The following is a 27296-nucleotide window of genomic DNA, read 5'->3' as shown; positions in this document are numbered from 1 at the left end:
AATGCACCGTAAATATTAAGATGTGTGTGATTTACGAGAGGCTGTGCTGCATCCGTGTTGAATCCATTAAGCTTTTTCCCTAATTGTACACCATAATAAAGCTTTTTTAACAACAGGCGCAATGACCCATAGTTTTTGCCATCATCATAATAACCTAATTGGGCAGTATCTCTAATGTGAGACATTGTTTGTGCACTGTAAAAACATTTATACTCTCATAACAGTGCGTGCACCCTCCCTTCGCTCTGTCCCTCTTGACTTGGTGACAGACCTAAAAGCCTTTTGTTGCAATCTTAGCCAATGGAGACGGATTACGACACCGGGCAGCTGAGATATATAAAGAGCCCCTTTTTGACCGCACTTGCACATTTTTCAGTGACACTTCTGAACATACACACCTCCATGGACTAAATTGTACAGAAGAACCCAAAACAACAATTATACAACACGTGAGCGGGCTATGCATTTAACAAGCAGATAATTTGTTCACTTTCAATCAAGACAGCCTGCACCGAGACACACTGGGACGTACTTTTTTCTTTTTTTAAATTGATTGCAAAATCTTATTTATCGCAAAAACTTCGGGGTGATTGTATTGGATTAGATGCATGCCACTGATACCCTGCCTGTTGTAGGATAAGGCAAAGAGCGGCGTACATCCGAGAGAGGGGATATAACGGGATAAAGCGATTGAATAGACAAAAAAAGAAAGAAAAAAGTTGCATTGCCTGGTGTCCACGCATCGTCATGCCGAGGTACAACTTCATGCTGTGCTTGATGGTGCTCATCTCTCTGGGACAGTCGGGGAGCGATGAGCCCAATCTGCTGCTGCCTTCGGCCAGCGAGACGCCCACGGATGCCGGGCTGTCCCTGCTGGACGAGGACGCCGGTTCTCACGAGTGTTCCGCCTGTGTTTGGAGGGAGCAAAGCAAAGTGCTGAGACTAGAGACCATCAAGTCCCAGATCCTGAGCAAGCTGCGGCTGAAGCACGCGCCCAACATCAGCCGGGAGGTGGTCAATCAGCTGCTGCCCAAGGCGCCTCCGCTCCAGCAGCTGCTGGACCATCACGACTTCCAGGGAGACGCGTCGTCCCAGGATGAGTTTATGGAGGAGGATGAGTACCACGCCACTACGGAGTCCGTGATCACCATGGCCTCTGAGCGTGAGTAATAGTTTACAACCCAACAATATTGTCTCCAAATGCGTCATGCGCGTAATTGTGGAGAAGTTAGGCTCAAGTGACTCAGGCCTGCTGCGTGGACAGTGGAGCTGCTGGTGCTCATTCAAGTCATTGACCTACCCTACTTGTCTTTTTTGAGATTGGGGCTCTCTACGTTCCTAAATCAGAATGATGACATTAGACTAAAAACTGTGGTCAGCTGCTGGCCACGGCTGTCAAAATAGGGATTTCACGTGAAGCTGATAAATCAATAATCAGCAGCATATATGATGAACTTTTGTTTTCATGGTGATGATAGAGTCCTGTTGGAGCAGCAGTCTAATATGAAGCTTCTCAGTCCACCTGCTGTCATGTTCAAACTTTCCCTCTTTCGGATGATGTGTTTCTGAGTAAACGCATGACAGAGCCGTGTGAATGTCAAGTGCATTAATGATTAATGATAATGCAGCATTTGGCTAGCAGTTGCATCACTTTATCCTTTATGTCTTTATTTTGCATAAAGGCCCTAAATTCTGGAGTTATGATCACGTCGTGAGGCCCTCTGATTATTGCCCCTCTAACTATTTGCTCGCCCTCTTATAGTTCCCCATAAATCCACTGATAAACCGCAGGCAGGCCCCTTGGAGACATTTTATAAAATTACTGTTGAACCCTGGCAGCTGTGCTCTATCGGTCTTTTATAGGAGGCTCTACCGGTTTCCCTGCTGTTCATCGCAGTGAGAAAAAGTGTGTCCAAAAAGCTGCTATTGTTCCCCTCATGCAGCGGCCCCCCTCGGCCGCACTTGCCTTTTAAATGCGAAGTTTATGGGCGCAGCTCGGTTTTTTTTTTTTCACCACGGGTACACAAAGACAGAGAATCACTTAGGGTCGAGGGGAGTGTGTGACCTTTCCCTTGCGAATCGTGGGGTTCAGCCACATTAAAACACGTAATATATTCTGCAAAATGCGGATAAAACACACTCCTAATAATCAGTTTTTTTCTCTCAGAGTGAACAAAGATACGCCTGTGTGCAGGAGCCTTCGTCCTTATGTGCTGTTTGACATTATTAAATGCTCATTATTCTAGATATATATCTATACATCTACATCTATCTGTACATCTATACATATCTATACATCTATATCTCTGTTTATCTGTACATATCTACCTATACATCTATATATCTATCAATATGTTGACAGTCCCACCTATCGTTCTGATAACAGCAAATCAACCTGCACTTGACATAACAACTGCCAGCTCTTAATGTCATCTGAAAGTAATCTCATTTGCCACCACTCTTTATCTTAACTTTTCACTTTTAGTTTTGAAATACCACTTGCAAACATCTCTGTTCACCCTATTATTGTTTCCTCTGAGAGTTGTGTCTTCTTCCTGTAAACAATGCAGTTCATTCACTCTAATGGAGAATGGTGCACAGCTACATCTAACAGGTGAATTGAAGAGTCCTCGTAAAGCATTTGACATGTCATTTGTCAACCGTTTTCTTTACCTATAGGCTATTTTTGTGATATTTAAACAAAAAAAATGGTGTTAGTGCTTCAAGCTCTAATGCTGATCCTCATCTATATCTCCCTCTGTTCCTATTTTCATTACTTGCTGAAAAACACATAAATGTTATGCATGCTGACAATTGAGATAATGTATAATTTCTTATCTCTCTGATTTGCAGATTGACCCTACATAGAGTTATTCCGTCTCCACCTGTGCAGATACAATGAAACTGCATGCTTAACACACTTAATCTGCATATTACAAGATACACCTACCATCTCCTAAATGTGAATTATGCTCTTTGCTTCCCACACTCACACACAACACACCATGCAAAGTGATATGACACCATCTCAAGCCAGAAAAAGGCATTATGCATGACGCTGGCTAATTGCATATTTTCTAACGGCCTCATGCAGAGCCAGTGGAGCTAATGTCTGACATTACCGCTGTATCTGTCATGTTACAGCACTTCCTGTTCTGTATTGTTTGCCTCATCTCTTCACGTCAGCTGCAGTTTTTATCATCTGCTCCTTCTCTCCATCTCTCTCTCATTGCCACCCCTCCCTCCCTCCCTCTACCCCCCCACCTTCCTCTCTGTTAGCCCGCTCTCTCCTTCCTCTTCTTTTCCTCCGGTACTCATGGAAGAGTTGAGAGAATGAGTGCATCTCTTTTCGCCTGTGGCGCCTTAGTGATCCCACAGGATTAAAAGTGCCTTTTCTGTCTCTCTGATAGAAGGAGGACTTCAAACACTATTCCCTGCGCACCTCGAACCCAATCACCCTTTTCACGGTGGTGCACACTGCCTTTGATGGGCCATGTGGGTTCACACAGTACATACTGAACTGGACCTGTGCCAGAGTTGCTTCTTAGTATTCACTCAAGGTACGTGGGTGTCGCAGTGGGGGTTGAGAGGGTCCATGCTTCCTGGTCTCTAATTACTATGACATTTCATGGAAAAGTACAGCTATTTATATCATAGTGCAGCACTAAAACATCTCCCTCCATATGGTGTTGTGTAGGTAACCGCACCGCTTGCTGTACATACAAAACGAGTCAGTTTGGAGCAGTTCAACAGGGTTATTCTCCAGCGCAGCATTGTGAATGAGTGATGATTTTTATTAACACATGTTATTACATTTACATATGAGTCGTTTGTTTTACGTTGATTTGTGTGTGTTATTGTGCGTGCATATGTGTGTTCAGTTTTGCCTGAGGTGGGGTGACAATCTGACCCCAGTAGTCTCTCATTTGTCACCTGTCCACATTAAGCCCTTCCTCTCCCAACAGTGACCTTCTCCTTTTATTCTCCCTGTCTCTGTATGCATGTGGTGATGCTGATAAACTGACACCCACTATTCAACTGTTCTATTTAATACTAATAAGCAGGACAAATATGTTAAGAAAATACTTCTCATGGGTATGACTTAGTTTGGGTTGTCTTGGAAAAGCTTTATTTATTTTTGTATCATGTCTTCCCTTGAGAAAACGTATATGTGTGCTGTGACATAATGAGTAATGTTGAAACTGCCCAGTAAGAGAGAATCCAGCTGAGAGCAGCAGGCCCTCTGAGCCTTATTCCACGTTTACATTTATACATTGCATTGTGTGCAAAGCATATGAAATCAGTAATGATCTGCAAGAAACACTTTACCCTTTTAAAGGGTTGAAAAAGCAGTTTTAGATATAAAGAAGATCACGCGTGAAACATTTCTAATGACCAATCAGCTAATCTTCCTTTAAGCAATAACTTTATAACAAAATGTGTTATCTTTCCTTCATGATTTTATGTACACCAACATTAGGAGGGCTGTACTTGTTTCATTATGTAATGCTGTTGAGAAGAGGCTCTTTCAGCTTGAGCATAGGCTTAGACAACTCTTGAGTTGAAAAACGAACATCTACATGTAAAGGTACGAATGTACACATTTCCACATGTGCACACTTGTGAAGACACATGAGGATGCTCTCCCTCTCTCACATACACACTCTCACACACACACTCCAGAGAAAAGTTCTCCTATTGACAAAAAGGGTCACAGAGTTCACAGCTATGTGATATATTGGAAGAGGAGACTATTAACCTCATCGGGTCTCTTTCTTTGGCAGCAAAGACGAACCGGTAGTAACTTGAACACTTATCCCCCACCACACACTCACACACACACACACACACGCACACACACACACACACACACACACACACACACACACACACACACACACACACACACACACACACACACACACACACACACACACACACACACACACACACACACACACACACACACACACACACACACACACACACACACACACACACACACTCACTCATCCTCTAACCACTCCCACAAAAAAACAAGTCTTTTATAGTGTTGACCCTATAAAAGGGTCATTTCCTGAAGGTGCAGGAACCATAAAAATTAAGAGGGAGAGCGCTAAAAGGACAGACCAGCAGAAGCCGGACTGTCTTCAACTCACTGGCCAGTGTTTGCTAGAAGTTGATGACTATGTGAGGTTTTTATAGATTTATTTATTCCGTTGAGGTCTCAGTTTGACGATAACACCTGTTCTCCCTGTGTAGTTGCTGCCATCAGTTGAGGAAAAGTAAACTTTGTGTTGAATTGTTTGGACACTTGGGGGCACGAAAGATTTGTTTAAAAGAAGTAAAATCTTAAGAAAAAAAGGTCTGTAGAAATTGCACAACATACTGTCAACTTTATGGCTAATAAAATTTCAAAGGGACCAAAGTCTATTAATACGGGGACAAAATGTCCCCAGGACCTCAGGAATCTCACTCCTTCCCCTATTCCCACGCTCCTGTGTACCAGGCCCTGCAGCCGGTCTTCTCTCCTGCCATTTTAAAGTATGTTGCTGAAGAATTGTATGCGTGCCTAACCAAAATACAACCCTGAGAAGTTGAGATACTGGATGAAAGAGTGCACTGATGTCACTTTGGAGGCATGGCTTTGCATGAATATCTTCAGTTTTCCTATGTAAAAATAATATCTGCCTTCGCTGCCTGTGAGCTACTCGTTGCTTCTTTAAAGGACTTCAGAGAGAGATGGAGTTGGGTGCACCACGGCTCACACAGCGGGTATGAATGGGGGGGAGGGAGTCCGCAGGGAGCAAAAAGCATCCCAGTCCCATCCTAAAGGGACAGAAATCATGCAAGGGTTTTATAGGTACAATTAAAAAGACCTGAAACAGATGTTACTTTTCACTAATAAAGGAAATAATTACTTCACACCAGTAATTAAGCCCTGTGTAGGGACATGAATGATTAGGAGGAGGGGAGTGAAAAGATAAAATGGAGATCATTGAGGGGATTATTGTTGATGGATGCGCCAAGGCTCTGTGTGGTCGTGTGCGAGGAGCTGCTGAGGATCAGTTTATGAAAGAGTCCATTAACTCTAAGAGGCGTTTAAGCAAAGGAAATGCTGCATTGGCATAATGCTTGATCCCTCGAGGGAGCCACTGTGTCGGATAGAAGCACAATTAACGATGGATTACCTCTTGATTACCTACATGAAAATGTAATTAGCCTCTTTGCTGTGGCAAGGGAGAGCAGCTTCTCGCTGTATTTATCACCTGTGGTTGTGTTTCTGCTGCCATACTCGCATCACCCCAGGAAGTTCATTATGGAAAATGCACAGTCGAAGTGATTTCTTTAGGGACAGGAGCCAAGTTTGATTTACATGCTGTACAACGCGGCTCATTAAGGGAACGATATGTTCACTTTGCCTAGGAAATCTCAAGGAAGCAGTATAGAAGAGAAAGCTTCCTACGGGGAGGGTTGGTCACACTTCTGTTGTCTGCTGGCCCAGATCGGTCGTTTTGGAATACTTCAGGAATTGTGCTAAAATAGAAAGACGTCCAGGAAGAAATATGGCACTTTTTTTGCAATTAAAGTGATGAAAAAAATCATAATAGTCCACGTGTGTGTATTCATGTAAGAACAAAAATAATACACAAACGTTGGAGTTTGAGATTACTTTTGATTAAGAAACAGTAAATGCATTTCACTCCATAGTTAGGTGCATGTTTATGATTTCCTTTGCTGAATTCGAGGAATCGTTTTTCAAGTGAGCATGCTAGTTGCTCAGTAGTTCATTTAAACACCAATCATAAAAGAGGCGTGAAGACATTCATTACAGACACTCATTAATTGAAAGTAGGAAAATAGTGTCATGGTTGAAGGTGAGCAAATTGATATCGAATTGCTTTAAGAGGTGGACTTTATTGTCTTACATATTCTGGTAGTTACTTCCAGCTACATGGAGCATGGACATTTAATAAAAGACTACACCTGTTTAAAATGAACACTACTCACTAGAGAGAAACATGATCTCAAATTCGAACTTCAGTCCTTTTGAACTACAACAAAGTGATTCTACACTATGTCATGTGTGGCATGTGATACTGTAAGAGGATTTTAGATATGCAGTTTTCTGTTTCAAACAGTGAGCAGAATATCATCAGTCTTCCATTTTCAAATTCTGCCAAACGTTTTTTAGCAAAACTACTGAGATAAACAAACAAAGTGCAGAACCGGGTTTGTTTCTATATTGTTGTTGTTTTGTATTCTATAAATGTTGTTGAAGGGCTTTTGTGTTGGGTTAGCTGTGCTAGTTACTTCAAGCAATAGTTCATATGTAATAACTAGTAAGAGACCCAAAATGCATGCAGATTTCCTTGGTAACAACATGCCTTGTTTCTATCGTATGAAATGGTAAATGCAATGCTCTAATGTGATGATCAACACCATTGCATTTTCTATTAACAGTACCATGGTTATTTAAAGGCAGGTTGTGCAGATTTTGTGTCTCACAAGTGACTTTTCTCTCTGACCAATCAGTGGTCTGCAGTATTTTAACTCCTTCTTCTGGTATAAGCTCACCTCACTTGGATCCTCGACCAAGGGTAAAATGTTTGCTAGTTGAAAACCAATGCAGTGGACACGCACAGCATCTTCATGACCAGCAATAGGGGCAGGTTTTGTCTTCGATTTGATTAAATGTAATTGTGAAAAGATATATTGCACATTACCTTATTCTGTGACATATTTAGTGTGTTTTTAGTTTCTATCCTCTGAATGGCTGAAGTGTTTCCCACCTCTAAAGTGTTTACTCCCCTCCTTCCGTTTCCCATCAGTCACCTCTACGTCCCCGCGGAAGCCCTCGCCTCAGGCTGCAGTTGTTTCTGAAACAATAATCTCTCAAGGGTCACTGCCAAATTGAAAGCCATACACACTTGGGTATAGTTACACAACCTTAAGTCACCGCACATTTCAGTTGGAGTCCAAGGCTAAGAAATAGGTCTTGAAAAACACATTGTAGTTTGCAGTACGTTTTGGTCAACAAATTATCCCTGTTGACTAAAAGATTAAACCCGTTAAATGCAATATAATCTTTTTTGAAGATAATTTCCACTTCAGGGCTTCATCATACCACAATCAGCTTCTTTTACTTTGAATGATATACTAATATGTACTAATTTCAGTTTTATTTGTGCCTTATTAGTAAAAATACTTTCGCTGTGCTTATAAATATATGACATTGATAAACTGCAATGCATGGTGTGCATTATAGTTTGTTTACTGCTGTGTTGGATTGTCAACCTTGCAGTGGTGTTTACTTTAAAAACAGTAGCAAAAAACTCATAATCTGAAGCCTGTCATCAGTCCAAAGCAGCTGTAATAAAAACACATTAACAGTCTTTAGATATCTGCTAAATACAAAATGTGTAAAAACTAAGTTTGGATTTAACTTTTGGAAACATCCTTGTCCTTGAACGTTAACGTCTTACATGTATGTGTGGATGCACACAAACACAAGCGGTGAGACCCCAGCATGCTTCCTGCTGTCCAGCTGTCCATCTTATCGCAGTTCACTGCACGCTCAATCTTTTCATACTCCGGCCCCATACAACGTCCGCAGACATCCCCCTCATAATACTAACACATACAACCTCATCACCAAAAACAATAAGTCTGTATGCAAAAGATGGTCAGTTTGGAGCAATGTGTATGTGTTTTATGTGTAGTTGTGTGCTTATGTGAAGTTGAATGATTGTGTGTGTGTGTGCGTGCGTGTGTGTGTGTGTGTGTGTGTGTGTGTGTGTGTGTGTGTGTGCGTGTGTGTGTGTGTGTGTGTGTGTGTGTGTGTGTGTGTGTGTGTGTATGTGCGCGTGTGTGTGTGAGTTCACTGAGCTAGAACAGGGAGCATTAGGAGGTGTCTTTTGTTGCTCCTGGGGGGCTACTGTGCTCAGTCCTAATAGGAGTCTTGTGCCTACCGTTGTCTCAAGGGAGGGCTTCTGAATGAGGGGGTCTAACTTCACACACACACCCCCTCCTCTCTATCCCCAGCTCGAGCCAGGCCTCCCCCACCACCCTCTCCCGTCCCTTGGGACTGACCGAGAGACAAAGAGGGAGTGGGGCTGGGGTGGGATGGGATGTTTGAGGGGGTGCACTGTGGCCCCTGTCTTATTAGAAGGGTCGTGAACGTGTCACGATGATTAATATGCCGAGGTGCGTGGGGATACCCTAGAGTCACATTTATTCAACATGAGGGCTCCCAAACACACACTCACCACAAAATATCACATTTGCATTTCCCATTAAGAAAAAAATATATATGCAAATCAAACTCCTATCTAGGTTTATACCATTTTGCATTGTCCTTTTGGACATTAACAATATATGACCATTTCTTTCCCCACCTCATTTTAGCCACAGATTTTCACCTGATGGCACATGTTACATACTATGTACACAACATGCACACCGCCACCTTTCAAGAGTTTGCATGAGGAAGTGAACTCAAAAATACGTTTTTAATGAGAAAGGTGTAATTTTCTTTTTAATTCAGAAACATTTTGAGATGAAACAAGGTTTATTTATAAAGTCCTGCCAAACTGACACCATTCATTGTGAAATAGTTTACTTTTGTGCCTCACATTTAACAAAGAAAATCCTGTAATTTAGATTTCTTAAACTTTCTTTCTTGTATTTCTTGAGTATTTTATCATGTTATGTTTACTTTTTCTCTTCCTTGGTAATCAAAGATAGAACCATTTGACTAGAGTCTACCATGTAATACTGCCAACATAACATACAGCCCCCTCACTTGTAACATGTGTTAACTATTCAGTGAATAACTGCATCTTAACTCTCCCTCTCCATCTGTTTTTTAACTGTTTAACTGGTTCAACATTACTGCATTTGATTATTGAAAGCATTTAACTTTGAAACAGGCTACGGTCATATTAAAACGGGCAGATGGCATGCTGAATAAACCCTTATATGCTATATGTTTCCCCATAACATGCATGTATAGGAGGCTCGGGGCTCACTATGGGACACAGGTACCCAGGGAGCCCACCAGATGTTTGATAGGCTCACCTGCAGGCCTGCTGCGCGCTGGCAGTAAAATTAATGCGCTGCATATGCAGCAATTATACCACAGGGAAATAAGCGTCTGTAATAATGAAGTAGGCTGGAAACATGAGAAGGAAAAGCAAACAACCCTGTTTCCTTTGGAAAAACACAGCCTGTGTCCATACTTCACCTAACTTGTCTTTTGCTTTTAAAATAAAATAAGTTGTATTACTGTATAGGGACATCTGTCCCTCTGCATCTCCAGTTTGGCTAAGGAGAGAGGTGTCGTTGCTCCAGTAGGTGGTGCTGAATGCAAAATCAGAATTCATGTCCTTACTGCAGGACTGAAATCAGTTATGCACTGAAGGATAACTGAGCAAATGTTTCAGGAAATTAGCCATAAAAACAGTCCTGCAGTTGCAGTAAAAATATGAGCTCTCTAAGCAATATTGTGTTATGGCAGCAGGAGATGAGGTATTTCAGGTAGAAGCTTTAAATGTCCCACTGGTTTCTGATCTTTACAAGCTAGCTCTGCTCGTGTTGCAGAAGTGGAACGCTCTGCCAAGACGTGGGTGTAATTAAGCTGCAGGCATTCATCCTACATGGTTTGCCTCTTACTTGTAACTTACAGGATCTATAAAGGCCCAAATTGATTCCACCTATCAATGCAGTCATTGTTTAACATGACGTAGCTCACATGTTGTGCATGTGTGTTTAATAACCCAGGTCCTAACTGGATCACGGTGTATGGGCCGGGCTTCTCAGATTACTCCTTAAGAAAAGGCCTCTGCTTGTGAAGCTGAACCCTTTCAGCTCTGCTGTGTTTAGTGGTTTGTTTCTTTTATCCTCCTGGAAGCCCAACAAAAGCAGTACAAACTGTTTGCAAAGGAAGAGCTGGTGTGTGTCAGTCCCCATCTGCAGCGATTAAAAACAACAAAAAGTAGTAAACACCAAACAAACTGCAGAATGATTCATTCCCAGTTTTGTGCTGATGAGCAAACACAACACCATCCACGTTAATTGCTGTGACCCCAGCAACCCACCAAAAGGAACATTGACATATTGTTTGTCCAGCGTGAGACACTGTATAATTTACACTCGCTAATGACTGTCCCTGGAAATACAGGCTGAAGGACCACGTCTGTCTCCGGCTTGGCCCTTATTCAACGCTCGCCCTGGACTCTTCTAATGGATAGTCCATCTGTACCTCGGTGAATTCATATCCCTCAATGCATGACCATAATTCAATTACAACACTTGTTTGGTGTAAAAAAAACAAAAACAAAAAAACAGCCGGGTGCAGTGTTCTCTCTCGGTCAATTGAGGTTTGATAAACAAATCACTATTGGCTGGAGAATCTCCTCCCTAATCAAAACAAAAACAAACTGTTTCTGATTTTGCGTTGATGTATCTTTGGGATTTTGTTTTGTTTCTCTGGTTCGAAAAAAGGCTTTTTACAATTGCCATGGGGTCGACCTTGACCTTCAAACTCAATCTGGCTATTAGGGCTGCCCCTCCCCAGCACCCCTGAGATGTAAAGAGGCTGACGGTTTTGACCCCTGATCCCATTTCTTAACTAGGCTGAGGTGCCAAATAACCTTTTGACCCAGGAAGCATTTGCAGGTTGCCTGAGCAACCTCAGATTTAGCAATGATTGACAGGTCCGAACTGTTTTTTATCTGCTTTTTTCAGGAGGAGAAACAACTACACTCCTCTACAAGATTATTGACAAAAAAAGGTGAAATGTTTATTTTTGCACAAATCTAGATTTGTGATATGTCAAATATGCTCAGAGAAAATGGGCAGATTATATATTCTATTGTATTCAGTTGGCACATTATTGTGCCAGATAGATGCAGAATACATTTCCCTTCATAAATGAACGCTTTACATGGAAATTAATGTATGAATGCAATGGATGGATGTCATTATATCAGATGGAAGTATATGTAAATGAACCATGAGCAGATTTGACATGTGGTGCAAATCACAGAAACTCCAGAGCCGAGGATCATGACAGGAATAAATCTGCCTATTTTAGGAGAAGGCTAGTGTTCTTTGACATAACCCTTAATCCACACCCCAAATATATTTTCAGCAAGTGCGAGCCATTAAAAAAACGTCTTGCTAGTTGTGATGTGGGGTAGACCATTTCATTACGATTGACCCAGGGGAATCTAAGGTTACCATCTGGCCACTGGCCACCATTACTGATCCTTTTTTTAATATGCAAATAGAACTGTTCTCCAACTTTGATGTGATCACAAATGTAACTTGACTGAATGGACCAAACAACACCACCGTGTGCTCATCAGATAACGTAGCTAAAATCTGAAGTTAGACAGAGTATGGCAATCAAAAAGAAACTGTGAGTTGGGCATGTACGTTTATAATATTTAATACAACTACTTTGAACACTCCATGATTTGTGACTTGGAAATGTACATTGAGTGGGAGTGGATGAAAGAATATATATATATATATATATATATATAGATAGATAGGTAGATTCTTTATTGATCCCAAATTGGGAAATCATTTTGTTACAGCAGCAGTGTATTATGCCTTTGCTCTTCTAAACACAGTGCTTTGGACCCCTCTGACGCACAGTGTGATGGGCATGGATGGATTGGAAAAAGCACAGCCTGCTAAATTCCAAATTCAATCAACAGAAACTCTGGTGAAAACATTGAAGCCTTAATGTTTTTTACAGAAGAGCAAAACTACTTAATACAAATATGTTGGCACACACATTGAAACAAAATGCATGTTGTGATAAAGTTATTTGTAACATTCTTTTTGGGGGTGTTTGTATGCCTTTGAAAGAAGACATACGAAAGGAATTGAGAAGAGACAGAAATTGGGAATGACGTTATAGAAACAGTTCTCAGTGCTATTTCAATGTTGATGATCTTAATGATATATTATGAAGTATACTGCTTAAAGATGTTTACATGTGTCCTCTTGTCCACAGCGGAGCCCCTGGTGCAGGTGAATGGGAAGCCGAGCTGCTGCTTCTTCAAGTTCAGCCCCAAGCTGATGTTCACCAAGGTGCTGAAGGCCCAGCTGTGGGTCTACCTGCGGCCGCTGCAGCAGACCTCCACCGTCTACCTGCAGATCCTCCGGCTGAAGCCCGTCACGGATCAGGGCAGCCGCCACATCCGCATCCGCTCCCTGAAGATAGAGCTCAACTCCAGGGTCGGCCACTGGCAGAGTATTGACTTTAAGCACGTTCTGCAGAACTGGTTCAAACAGCCCCACACCAACTGGGGAATCGACATCAACGCCTTTGATGAGAGCGGCAATGACCTGGCCGTTACCTCGCTGCGACCCGGGGAGGAGGGGCTGGTAAGCACCATCAGACCTGTCCCAGGGGCAGGGGGGGGTTACTTCCCTTTAAGCTTAGATCAATGCAAATATATTGTCATGTTTTAACCAAAGGAGGACAACCAAAATTCTTCATGAAAAGAAAGAAAAATAGATCTAAAGACAAATGTGGTCCTGTGTTGATACCTGGACTGAACTAAAACTCACTTTAACAAATATTAATAGAAAATAGAATGATGGCATAACCTCACCTCCACATTTCTCTCAATAGCTTTTTCTTATTGTCTTTAAAAAAATAGGTTAGTTTTAATATTAGCTCAAAATTGCTAGCAGTCGCTCTCAAGTTATAATCCAATACACAGGATGCCGTACTGATATATACAACTATTTTCCTACAATATTCTTGCATGCCTTGTGGTTTTTCAGTAAAGTTAATAGATTCTGAAAAATATGATTCATTAATAAAACATATAGATGCAGTATATAACCTATACAACACACTAGATCAGGGGTCGGCAACCTTTTTTATATGAAGTGCCATTTAAAAAGAAAATTGTTATCAGCGTGCCGACAATCGAGAATGATCAACGGCGGGGGGGGAGGGGTTGAGGAGCTTGACGCTCGTGAACTATCAGCCGGAGGGCAGGGGGAGCCTCGCTGCGGGGAAGCAGTGTGTGGACCTGTCAACGAAACCTACACATTTACCACATTTAAATAATTGGTTTAAACGGCATGCTAATAATAAGGACAATCGTCCGTTCTGTGATTCTCCAGAACACACATGTTATGATATTAGGGTCATGCAGAGTGAGATGAGATCGCTGTCCCTTTAAGAGAGAGAGAGAGAGGTGTGGCTTGTGCATGTGTGTGTGTGGATGGCAGAGCGACAGTGAGGGGTGAACGTGTGTATGTTTCTGGGAGTGAAACGAGGCAGCAGAAAAACAGAGTTCTATGATGTATTTTGTGAAACAGAAGAACAACTAAATAAATGCAACGGCCTCCCAAGAAGAGCTCGCCTCTCTCCAGTCATTTAAGCTAAAGTGGGTTATTGAACCTTGTTGCTGCTGCCCTCCTCGACTACGGTCTGGGAGCCGACAGGAAAGTTCAACACACAGATGGCCAATCCGCCCCTTTGTAGCATATTATTTCGATGAGCAGATCGCCACTGGGCTTTCAACTAAAGACACAGCCACGCAAAAACTGCGGCATTTGTACAGCTCCTTATGGGTAGGCCTACTGCAATTTGTGAAGTGCTTTCCTCTGTGGTGAAACGATCAGCACTGCACCACGGAGGAAAGCGGCAGAAAGTCAGCGGGGCTGCGTTGCGTGCCGTGCATGGCTTCCTTCTGCAGGTAGACGCGCTCTGGCGGCGGTCTCGTTCAGGATCCGAAAATACAATTTAAATATTATTGCACATTTATTCCACTTATTCCTAGTGTGCCACTGGTTACGGTGCCGCTTGCCAATGCTGGCACGCGTGCCAGGGGTTGCCGACCCCTGCACTAGATAATGGAAACCCCAAAAAGCAGAGAACAGCTTCCCTCTTACTTATTGCGGAGGTTCACTTCAAACACAAACACAAGTGTGTTGTGTCAATTAAAAACCTTGATTGTAAATTTGGCATGAAACAGCTCAACTTGTTGAAGACTGGACTCAAACCCTTCATTTCCATAACTTCTGGGTTAATTGGTCTTTAAAAGACAAACCTTTAGTTTGTTGTTGCAAACTTAAGAGTTGAACATTCATTCTTTGGAAAAATTCCACCATCTGTAACAACCCAGCTGGACTTCAACTGCTTCCCAAGTGACAATATTACAATATAAGACAAGACATTTAAAAAAAAAGAAGCAAACTATACTGTCTACATATAGAAACAGGAACAGCTGTGATTTGTCATAATTGTGGATAATTTGTTTCTATCATATCCATATTACCAGATGGAGGATTTGACATTAAAATAAATACAACTTAAAATATAGTATTTATTAAGGCATCATGTACTTTTGACCCTAAATACGCCACCACTGCAGTCTTTGACATGTCAGTCATGACTATGCTATATTCAGTTCTGCTTTGTGTGGATGCAACCTCACCATTCACCATCCATCCATCTTCTAGCTTCACACCATTTACATATTCTTCATACTTTCCTTCCAGAGATTGACGAAAATTATAGCCACAATGGGAAATAGAAAAAGATGAATAGTTTAGACACTTCTTTTAAGATTTGTACCATGAACCATTGAGCTGAAGGACTCCTCTTGGCCCTAAAACCCTAAAAACAGGATTTTAATATATATTTATTTTTGATTTACTGTGTTTATGTCTATTGGAATAGACTCGTTTGCACATGAGTTCAAACTTCAGTCTGAAAGCAAACAAACACCCGTAAATCATTAATCTGGTTAGTAATCCCAGAGTTACTGCTACTGACAGAATGCAGATATATACTACATTTATGTTGAATTATGTAGGCCACTCACCCCCATTAAGCAACACCAAATATGTACCAAGTGGTCATTTGGGTCATGTCTTCACAAGACATATCAGAGGTCATTTCTGGTGTCTTGGCCAATAAATCCATGCCCTCTGATCGCACAGCAGTGTGCAATATTATTCTTACATTTCGAAAAAAAGGGAAAAGATCCAAAACCCAGGCAAGCGTACCAAAATAAAACAAAACACAACAAGCAAAGAAAGACTCAAACTCTGCTTCTCCCTGTTCTCTGGGTCTTTTTTCTACAACAAAAGCTTTAAAGGCCAAGCTGACATGGTCTCACCCCAACGGCCTTTCAGCTTATTTCCTCTTTTGAATGCGTCACAAAAACTGTGCTCGGGCCCAGCTGGAATCACTGTGGGGAGTAGAAGGCTTTGTAAAACAAACATGATGGAGTAAAATATTTGATCTGCTTGCTTTGCCCAAAGGTCAAGGTTATGGTAGCCTGCAGATGACCTCCTGGGTCATGGATCAAACCAGAGTCATCCATGGATGGTTTCTGTCAATGCTCTTTGAATCGCTGCTCAAATGTGGCATTGTGTTCGTACTTTAAAAAGACCAAATAATTCATATGGTCCTGTAAACCATCAGAGGATTAGTTTTATTTCATTTTAACCAGTTTGATATCCAATTCTTTGTCACTTTCAGCTTCTGATTCATATAATTTGTCCCTTTGGCTCTTTTCTGGGTGTCAAGTTTAAATATTTTTGTTTGGAGAAAAAAAGTAGGTATTAGCAACTGTTAGTTATGTTAGTGTAAATTAGATTAAGTACCTTTTATATTGTATCACGCTGTTTTAATGTTTATCTTGTAACGTCTTAGTTGGGGGTTTTACCACAGTTTGCAACACATGGCCTCTTTCCTGTTAACGGCCAGCTGTGTGCGTTGAGCAAACCAACTACAGATATGCATGTCGGTACTCAGGCATCTTAAATCAATACTTAAGTGTTTAACGCTGAACTATCAGAAGAAGTTTGTGGCTTGTAGTCCAATCTCTCTGAGTTTATAGAGTAGCTGACATATGGAATGACACGTCAAATGATTTTGTCTGAGTTTTCTTTGTCTTTGCTTGAGAAACTAACAAAACAACATTTACACTCTGCCTATTTTAATCCATAGGAACTTTACAAAGTTATTTGCCGTATTCAACCTGTCAAAGACATTATGTACTTAAGAATGAATTGAGTTGCAGAAAAAGCACAGACCGTTGTGCACGGTAGCTGTGAGCTACCGTGCACAACATTTCTTAAGAATCCTGTTCTCTCTTTCTTCTCACCCCAGATCACTATTCTTTAGATTATAAACCATTCAAATCTGTTAAAGAATTGTAATTGGTTTTACAGCTGCTACGTCAGGATTTAAAGGACTAATTCCTAATTTTTGGAAATCACACAAGAGATGAGAAGATCGATGCTACTCTGTGTGTTAAATATGAAGCAAAAGCTTGGAGGTGATTAGTTTAGCATTAGCATAACGTTTAGAAAGAGTAAAAACAGTTAGCCCAGCTCTGTTCAAAATCTGCCTGCCAGCACCATTTCAAAGCTCTTTGTTTGACCTGTGCACAAACAGAACTGTAAAAACGGGATTTTGAGGTCTTAAGGAGACTTGAATGCTGTAACAATTTATTTGCTAACAGCTGCAGGGAGCTGTTACTACCCAGAGGCTTGTGGTTGCTCTGAGGTTGCCAAGGGGGGGGGGGGGGGGGGGGGGGGGAATAGGCGTTTGTCCGTCAGGAAATAGTTACAGTAAGAACGTAACTCCCACTTTATACTTCAACTACCGGATCTCGACAGCGTCACAGATACCTGCCCCTCTCTGGACCCGCACTGTCAATCGTCTCAATCAACATCGAAGGTTTCTCCAGATGCAAGGCAGAGATATTGGCAACGATGGCCAATCGTTTTGACATACTCTGCATGCAGGTAACCCACATCGGCCCTTCACAACATCGACCTACCATCCCTGGAATGAAACTGGTCGCTGAGACCCGAAACAGACAGTATGGATCAGCTGTTTTCAGCAGACCAAACCTCAAGATTGAGGAAGTCTGGACCCACACTACGGAAGGAAACATGGAAACCATCACAGTTGCCCTCCCAAATGTCTCTGTCACATCAGTCTACAAACCACCCGCAACCCCTTTTCTGTACACAGAACTATCAGAAAGATGCAAGAGGAGGTTCTATATCAGCATCGGCGACTTCAATGCCCACAGTACATCATGGGGCTATGAGAACAACAACCAAGATGGAGATGAAGTTGAGACCTGGCTTGAGTCCAAGCACCTGACCCTAATCCATAATGCTAAACGACCCAAATCCTTCCACAGCGCCAGATGGAAACGAGGATACAACCCAGACCTTGCCTGTGTAAGCAGTGACATCACATCCAGAACTGAGAAGGAAGTCCTGGACCCTATCCCCCATACCCAGCACCGGCCAATTGCCATTACCGTTAGATCCGCTCTCCAAGCAACCACCGTCCCATTCCGCAGGAGGTTCAACCTACGGAAAGCCGACTGGTTGTCATTCCAACAGGAGATAGAGCATTCCATATCTAACATACCACCACTTCCCAATAACAACTCCAACTTCACAGACTTGGTAAAAAGGTCAGCTAGGCGCCACATACCCAGGGGATGCCAGACACAGTATATTCCTGGGCTATCAGAAACATCCAGCAACCTGCTGAAAGCCTACTATGAGGGATATAATAGGGACCCTTTCTCCCCCACCACCATGGAACTTGGAGAGACCCTGATCAGTGAAGTTGGGGAAGAACGAAGAGAACACCAATATGACAAATAACAGCAGGAAGGCCTGGGCTACAATCCGCCGTCTTGGCGAAGACCACACCACACCACCCATAATCACAACGGTCACAGCAAACTTGGTTGCATCACAGCTGGTGGCCAACGGCCGTAACCAACACCGCCGCCAACCCACAGGAGAACACCATTGCACAGGGGTATCAGACCAACCAAAACCAGCCAGCCCTCTCACCAAACCCTTCGACATAGAAGAACTCAAAACTGCAATGGGTAAGCTGAAACCCGGAAAAGCAGCAGGGATTGATGACATACTGGCAGAAATGATACAGCACCTGGGACCTAACGCAAAGACCTGGCTCCTGGAGATGCTGAACACATGTATGGCACAAAAAAACATCCCTCCTGTCTGGAGAAAGGCCAAAGTGGTTGCAATCCCCAAACCCGGCAAAGACCCATCATCCCCAAAGAGCTACCGACCCATTTCCCTCCTCTGCATCACTTACAAGCTCTACGAGAGGCTGCTACTCCAACGCCTCATGCCACTTATAGACACCAAGCTGACTAAAGACCAAGCTGGTTTCCGTCCTGGCCGCTCCTTTGCTGGACAGCTACTCAACCTCACCCAACACATTGAGGATGGGTTTGAAGGAAAACAAATAACTGGAGCAGCATTCATAGATCTTTCTGCTGCCTATGACACTGTCCAACACCGTACAATGGTCAGGAAACTACTGGACATGACTGGTGACCTGAATCTGTGTCAAGTCATCAAAAGCCTCCTCAATAACAGGCACTTCTGCGTCCAGTTAAATGACCAGAGGAGCTAATGGAAAGCCCAAAAGAACGGCCTCCCACAAGGTAGCGTACTGGCCCCCCTCCTGTTCAACATATACAAAAACGACCAGCCATTACCCCCAGAATGCCAGCGTTTCATCTACGCAGATGACCTCTGCATCACCACCCAACAAGTAGACCTCCAGAAGATTGAGCCTGTCCTTGAAAGTGCCCTCCAAGAAATGTCAAGCTACTACAATAACAACCACCTGAAACCCAACCCATCAAGAACCCAACTATGCAGCTTCCACCTGAGGAACCGAGACGCTAAAAAATAACTGAGCGTCACCTGGGATGGCCACAAACTGTCCAACCACACGCATCCCATGTATCTTGGTGTTACACTGGATAGGACACTCTCTTTTCAAGAATCACCTGGAGAACACCAAAGCCAAGGTCAACACCCGCAACAACATCCTGCGCAAACTAGTGAACTCCAAGTGGGGCGCAGATCCACCAACAATCCGTGCAACTGCCATGGCCCTGTGTTTCTCTACAGCAGAGTATGCCTGCTCAAGCTGGAGCAGATCACGTCACACCAAACTGGTCGACACAGCCTTGAATGACACGTGCCGCATCATCACGGGATGCGTTAAGACAACACCTGTCCCGTGCCTCTACGCGCTAGCCGGCATCTCTCCCCCGCACATCAGACGACTAGGTATCGCTCAAGATGAACGGAGAACACAGGAGACAGACATCAGACACCCCTTGCATGGCCACGTAGCACCCCCACCAGGCTCCGATCCAGAGCCAGTTTTCTGCAGACAGTCCTGCCCCTCCAGACAACCAAACAAGCAGCAAGGACCAACATCTGGGAAGATGAATGGCAAAGAAATTACACACAAGCTCTTGAATGGCTGGACAGAGGAATCACACCAACGGAAAGCCTCGCTAGTGGCTACGACCTTGGCTGGACAACCTGGAAGTCACTTAATAGACTGCGTGTGGAACAGGGGAGGTGCAAAGCACTGATGAAAGTGTGGAACTACACCACAGAAGACACATGCAGCTGTGGATCAGTGCAGACAATGTCCCGCCTACTGGAATGTGCCAATGCCCCCCGGTGCAGTCCAGAAGACCTGGCAGAACCTACCCCATCAGCTGTGGCCTGTGCCCGATACTGGCAGAACGACATCTGAGATTGCTACGGACTCGAAGAAGAAAAAAACTTCAACTACTTTAACCATTAATGTTCTATTCATGCTTTAATGTTCAAAAAAGCTCTTTATTTTTCTCATACTGCCTGTGCTGCAGCACCTTGTTTCACCCTCTGTCTGAAACCAGAGCCCAGTCTGCTCTGATTGGATAGCTGGCCGGCTCTGTTGTGATTGGTCAACCACTTAGAGATGTAGCCCACCACAATGTGTTGGAGCGCTAGTCAATAGAAGCACGAGTGCTACCTTGTGATGTCACTATGTCGCGGAAGTAAACAAAGGAGTCCAATGGAGGTGTTTCAGGCAGGGGGGGATTGCAGTTATATTGCTATATATATTGATACATCGCAGTTGACTTGACATAAGTTTGGAGCTTCCAGTAATCACTGCCAAATGGGCATTGGAAAACTAGCTCTTTCCTCCTACCTAAGCTAAGATAATAACCTCCCAACTCTAGGCTCTAATTGAAACACACTAATGGCGCATTTCCACTGCAGTGGGTAGCCCCGTTTAAGTATCCTTAATCGTCCTCAAGCGGCCAGGCCAGTTTTCGGTGGCCTTTCCATATAGCGTAGCACCGGCTAGCGGGTACTTTTTCCCTCTTTTTCCGGCCCCATAAAATCGTGGTTCTATCAGGGCAGGGCCAGGGCTGAACTAGTCAACACTCTCGACTGCTGATAGGTCAGAGAGAATCGTCACAAGATCGCGCGCAAGATCATGCCTAGCGTCGCATATATATCTAGAAGCAAGCTTGCAGCATTTTTATACACAGCATTTTTGTAAACGGAGGAGCTACAAAAATGGCAACGTCAAAGAAAAGCACACCGTGGTCGACCGAGGATGTAACGACGTTCCTACATCTCATTGGGGATGATAAAATCCAGCGGGAGCTCGACGGAACCACTCGAAATGATCCAGCCGATTGCCCCGCCTACACTGCGTTGCTACCCCAGGTCCTAAACTGTAATGGAAATGCGCCACGGCCTCGGACGGCCAGCAAAGCAGCCCGAGGCCTGAGCGAGGACGCTTAGGGACGCTTAAACGGGGCTACTCCGCTACAGTGAAAATGTGCCATTAGGGACACTTAAATGGGGCTACCCCGCTGCAGTGGAAATGTGCCATTAGGGACGCTTAAACAGGGCTGCCCCGCTGCAGTGGAAATGTGCCATAAGAGGTGTACAGATATTCTCATCTAACGCTTGAAAAACAGCTAATTAGTGTATGTCACTTTAATACATGAGGTGAACAGTGGCATTAAGTAGTGATGTCTTGTAGATGTTTTGTATTTGGGTTGCCCAGAATGTTAAAAAAAAATCTGTAACTTCTTGTCAAGTAAATGAATTTTCCTCAACTGCTATCAGCTGTGTTGTTGTTCTCTTATAACCACCTCTTTCTCTCTGTCCTGCCTCTCCTCCCCCTGATTCCAGCAGCCATTCCTGGAAGTGAAGGTTCTCGAGACGACCAAGCGCTCTCGGAGAAACCTCGGCCTGGACTGCGACGAGCACTCTACCGAGTCCCGCTGCTGCCGCTACCCTCTGACTGTGGATTTCGAGGCTTTCGGCTGGGACTGGATCATTGCCCCCAAACGCTACAAAGCCAATTATTGCTCAGGCCAGTGCGAGTATATGTTCATGCAGAAATACCCGCACACCCACCTGGTGCAGCACGCCAACCCCCGAGGCTCCGCAGGGCCCTGCTGCACCCCGACCAAGATGTCCCCCATTAACATGCTCTACTTCAATGACAAGCAGCAGATAATTCACGGCAAAATCCCGGGGATGGTGGTGGACAGATGTGGCTGCTCTTAGGCTGCAGGGGAGACACACACTTGTGTACAGCCACCATCGCTTCAAAACACCCAAAACCCTTATGGAGTCTCCCCTGGTACCAGAACCCACTCCTCGGAGCCAGATTTCACTTTTGCTCAGCAACAAAATCATCCCACTTGGTTTCCATGTTTCCAGTAATTAAATTGATTCAAGGTGTTGAAAAAAGGAAAAAAATTATAATTTAAACATGAATCAACAAAGGACTGAGTGATGGAAATACATCATGAATGATTTAAAGAGGTTGTCTTTGCGAAGCAGCTTCCGAAAACAGTAAATGAGACACAACTATGTTATAGAGTATGTGTTAGTTTTGTGGGTTTTTCAAAGTTGATTTTTTTAACGGCATCTTTGTGAAATGTCCAGGTTAGTGGGTGGAGTTGACAGGAGACATAAGCATATACAATATTTTTAAAGTAATTTCAGTCCTAAGGTGAGTTTGGAAGAAACTTAATTTTACAGATACATTTACTTGAGAATGAGAAAAATGTTTACAACGGGGCATGATCAGAATTATTTTGCAATCTTTCACTTTAACAAAGAGAACTAAATCCACACGTACGTGAGGAGGGTTTACCTATAGAAATACTGTTAGTATAAATCCAAAATCTTGTTTACAGATGTTTAGAAATGTGCTCTAGAGATTTAAGTGTTAAAGGAGATCCGAAACCAAACCTATACCCTCTATTAATGTATAACACCCCAGTGTGACATTCTCGAGTGTCCACAAAACCTTTCACAGTTACTTTGATCTTTTTTATTTGCAGTCTTGTAAAACTCAAAAAGAAAAGAGGGAGAAAACAGCTTGTGCTATTTTATCTCTATCTTTCAAAGTGAATACATGGAGCCAGTGTAGCTATTTCTGACATTCTGCCAAAGTAGATAAGACTTATTTAGGTTTTACTTCCACATTAAAGTCTCAAACTAAGAAGTGTAATGTAGGAACACTCAAGTTATTCGGCACTGCCTGGGAGAGGAGGAGGAGCAGGATCCCGCGGGATGACGAGAACCCGACACATTTTCTTTCTTCTATACGTGACAAAAGGAAAATACCAGTCACACCTTCAACTTTTGCCTGAATGAGATGCAAATGCACTATTTCATAACTTGCAGAGGCTTGAGAGTGAGAGTTATAAGACAAACAGAGGGCAAAGATCCTGAAATAAAAACACAGAGTGACTGTAATGTTCAGCCTGCTGTGAACTATTGAGCTGAAACATGATAACATAAATATCACTTGAACTTTTCACACTCATACTTGTTTGCATCCATTACACTTGATGTTAATTAACTTTTTCTCAATACTAGTTTCAAAAAAGATAAAAATGCAAAATCCTCTAACTCTAGTACTGTGCTCTGAAATAATAGCTTTTATCACAACAAACCACATAACACAAGGAAATCAAGAGAATGTAACTCAACCACAGACTTTAGATTAGAAAACATTTGATTGCATTTTAAAATGCCCGCCTCCACCTCAACTGTTTTGTCATCATCGTAAAATATTGTTAGTGCTTGAACACAGAGTAGATTAGAAATGCTAAAAGTCTGTCTTTGTCTCCTGGATGTCAAAGCAAAGATATCCTTTTGTTGTAAACGAAAGCACTATGCTGTTGGATAAAGGAAGAGCCTTCTGACATTATATATAAATGATATATGTATATATTAAAAAAGGGGTACAAAAACCTTTTTTGGGGCACTCTACCTTACCAACAATAAATTTTGCACTATGGAACGTTCATGGCTTGAGGAGGTAAAGTGTTGTTTGTGTTTTACCAAGCACAAGAGAGCTTGTCCAGTATAGCATAAAAAAGAAAAAAAATATTCAAGCTTCTGTTGATAAACCATGAACTAGAGAGGTTATCACTTCTTTTTGATACCATCACGCTTTCCTGACTTTTGTCTGAAGCGGGGGCCTGTCCATACACTCACACACTTTTATCCAATCTGGAACCTGGACGTAGCGTACCAGCGGCCTGAAAGGCCTCCTTTCCCACTTTGGGTGATAAGTCATGTGTATCTTAAGTGTCTGGATCAATAAAAATAGAATGCTTTAACTGGAAATGGCCCGCCCACAAACTTTAATTTGTTACCATGTTAGAGAGACTACGTCCTTTTGACTTAAACAATGTTTTAACGGTCTTGCATAGACATGTTTTTGCCTTTGTGTGTATTTTAAGTGAAAGCACCCATGCAAGAATGGGAGGAGTATCCAGGGATTGTTAGCCAAAGTAGAGGATGACATGTTGTGTGCTGTAACTTTTGTGATCGCAGGAATATGCTAGAACATTTCAAAGGGAGGAAAAAGCTGGTTTAGGGGCAGTGGTTGGAAATAATTCAACTGGTCAATTATCTATTTATTAATAATAATTACAATGCATTTCAAAGTCTGTCTACCTCACTCTAGCCTCCTAAAAACCTTGCTTTTTTAAATTTGTCATCAATTAATCTGTGCAGACATTTAACCTATAAGAAAGCCCCCAAAAATGTAGATGAAAACCACAGGGTCTCCTTGCTCTCAGGTTCAGATTGAGTTATTGACGGAGTGACTGATGGTAGCGGCTCTGGTAATGTGTGGTCAAAATAAATAATTAGCTGTGCCCACATCTATGGCTCGTTGAGAAGTTGCATTTTGAATTTTAGTGTTTGTATACTGGTATGTGTGAGAGTGTTTTCATATAAATATATGAGAGTAAGAAATCTCTATGTAAATACCTTCCCAAATGTTGACATTTATGATATTTTGGACAGGTTCGCCGCTTCTAATGTTTTTCTCACTTTCCCCCGTCATTCCTCCGTTCATTGTGTAGTTTAAAAAAAAGAAATCACCCCAACTTTGTAGTTTAATGGTTGTGCATATGAATAACTGTTCAATTGTTATTTTTGCCTTTTTGTTGTTTATTTACTGTCATTTTTCTTTTGTACAATAAATCATTTATTTAGCTTATGGGATTGGCTGTTTATTTATTTTTTTAATTGAAGACTGGTGAACAAAATGGAGTTTCTAAAAAAGTGTTGGGCTTACAAAATACGAGATTTAAGGACATCAACTTGGACTTTGAGAAACTGGGATGGGATAAAAAAAAATGTATTGAACAAAGGAAAAATATTTTGCAGTAAAACGAAATGTAAGCCTAATACTTGTGTTTCTCCATGGCTGCTGTACTGTAAAGTGTAGTAACTAAAATGTTATGCACACTTGTTTTTCCTGCTGTAACCCAAGGCAAGTTTATTTATATAGCACCTTTCAACACAACCCACAGGCAATTCAAAACGCTTTACAACATTTTTTAACATTAAGAGCATTAAGAAATATGGCACTTAAAAACAGTCATTAAAAAGCAAAGAGAATCAAATAAACAGAAACAGGGTCATATAGAATAACAAAGGCATACAATACAACAAGCCAGTTGAGTAACCCCTGGAAGTCACCAGGTGGAGTAGAAATAATACAAGTATGAAAATGATCACATTACATTACTGTATGTTCCCTTTATGACAATCTCAAATATGTCTGTTTTGTTACGACTGTCTTTGGCGACACCTATGGCAATAAGCAGTTATTGCAATTATTATTAGATCTCTCATCCCAGGGAGCACTGATTGGAATTTTCCTTGAGAATAATGCCCAGGTCATATTACTGATAATATTGCAATATTTCATCATAGGCTACATCATCATTGTCATCTCATGTGGCGATAGATTTGAAATTAGAAATGTGTAATAAATATTTCGATATCTGTGCAGATACTTTCTGTAAATCATAGTCTATCAACATAGGTGATGTTTTAAAACTTTCATTTTCTTATTTATTTAGTATGTTGTCCTTAAAGTAGTCAAATTCAAACAGTGAATCAATGGTTTCAGTTTTTGAAAATTAAATATTAATTTGTTTTTATTCAAGAATGTGAACTCCCCCCAGGTTGCTCTGACACCTTCAGAAGCACACACACACACACACACACACACACACACACACACACACACACACACACACACACACACACACACACACACACACACACACACACACACACACACACACACACACACACACACACACACACACACACACACACACACACACACACACACACACACACACACACACACACACACACCGGTGGCATCCTGATTCTTAGAAAACAGTAGCCTAACGGGCAGCAGAGGTGGCAGCAACCAGATGCACCGCGAGGCTAATTGGTGAAAGAGAGCGTTCAAGGGACAAAGGTTTAGTCTTGGGGTTCGGGTTGCCATTATTTGGATGTCATATAAGATCCAGCCTGACCCAATTAATATGCCACCTGATAGGAGGGCCTCTCATCAACCTAATTTAGAGAATCAATAGGGGACAAATGAGAGTGAGAACGAAGCTCTTTACGGATGCAAACACACAAAGACCACCCAGTACAAACTCGAGGAGACTGATGCCAACAATGACATAAACCTTTTGACAAATCCTCACTTGACATAAACAAACATTCACACAGTCCCCTGCCCCTCAAGTGCATCAATGTGCCGTACACATCATCAGTCATACCCGCCCTACATAGACAAGGGAGGACATTGATGGATGTTTTTATTGTTTTGGCACATAAGGAGTACAAGCTGGACATGAAGTGTTAGGGGCTGAATGCTGCACCCAAAGCTGTATGACTACTAACATGATGAACTCTGACCCAACTTCATAAAATAAAGACCACACTACGCAATGGAGGCACTTGTGGAAGAAAACAGTACAGAACAATGCTAATTATGGAAGATTTTACAAAGCCTTCAAGAAAGGCTGGCGGGGGCTGGCGGGATTTGGGAAGAGTTTTATGGCAAT

At 42.4% G+C, this 27296-nt stretch overlaps 1 protein-coding gene across 2 annotated transcripts; it reads left to right on the top strand.

Annotated features, from left to right (window-relative positions):
• The first annotated feature begins 234 nt into the window (after positions 1 to 234).
• gdf11 (growth differentiation factor 11) lies at positions 235 to 25414 on the top strand. Of its 2 annotated transcripts, none has more exons than XM_079685298.1 (3): positions 235 to 1162; positions 13031 to 13404; positions 22069 to 25414. In XM_079685298.1, the coding sequence occupies exons 1-3, from the start codon at positions 748 to 750 to the stop codon at positions 22447 to 22449; spliced, it is 1170 nt and encodes a 389-aa protein (XP_079541424.1). In that variant the 5' UTR covers positions 235 to 747; the 3' UTR covers positions 22450 to 25414. The 2 variants fall into 2 exon arrangements, with proteins under 2 accessions (XP_079541424.1, XP_079541425.1); XM_079685299.1 differs by having other exon boundaries at positions 239 to 1162; positions 22072 to 25414.
• The last annotated feature ends 1882 nt before the right edge of the window (positions 25415 to 27296 follow it).

Source organism: Notothenia rossii (genome assembly GCF_949606895.1).
Source record: "Notothenia rossii genome assembly, chromosome: 5".
Taxonomy (NCBI): domain Eukaryota; kingdom Metazoa; phylum Chordata; class Actinopteri; order Perciformes; family Nototheniidae; genus Notothenia; species Notothenia rossii.
The sequence above is the reverse complement of the archived record's forward strand: the minus strand, read 5'-3'. Positions and strand labels throughout refer to the sequence as shown.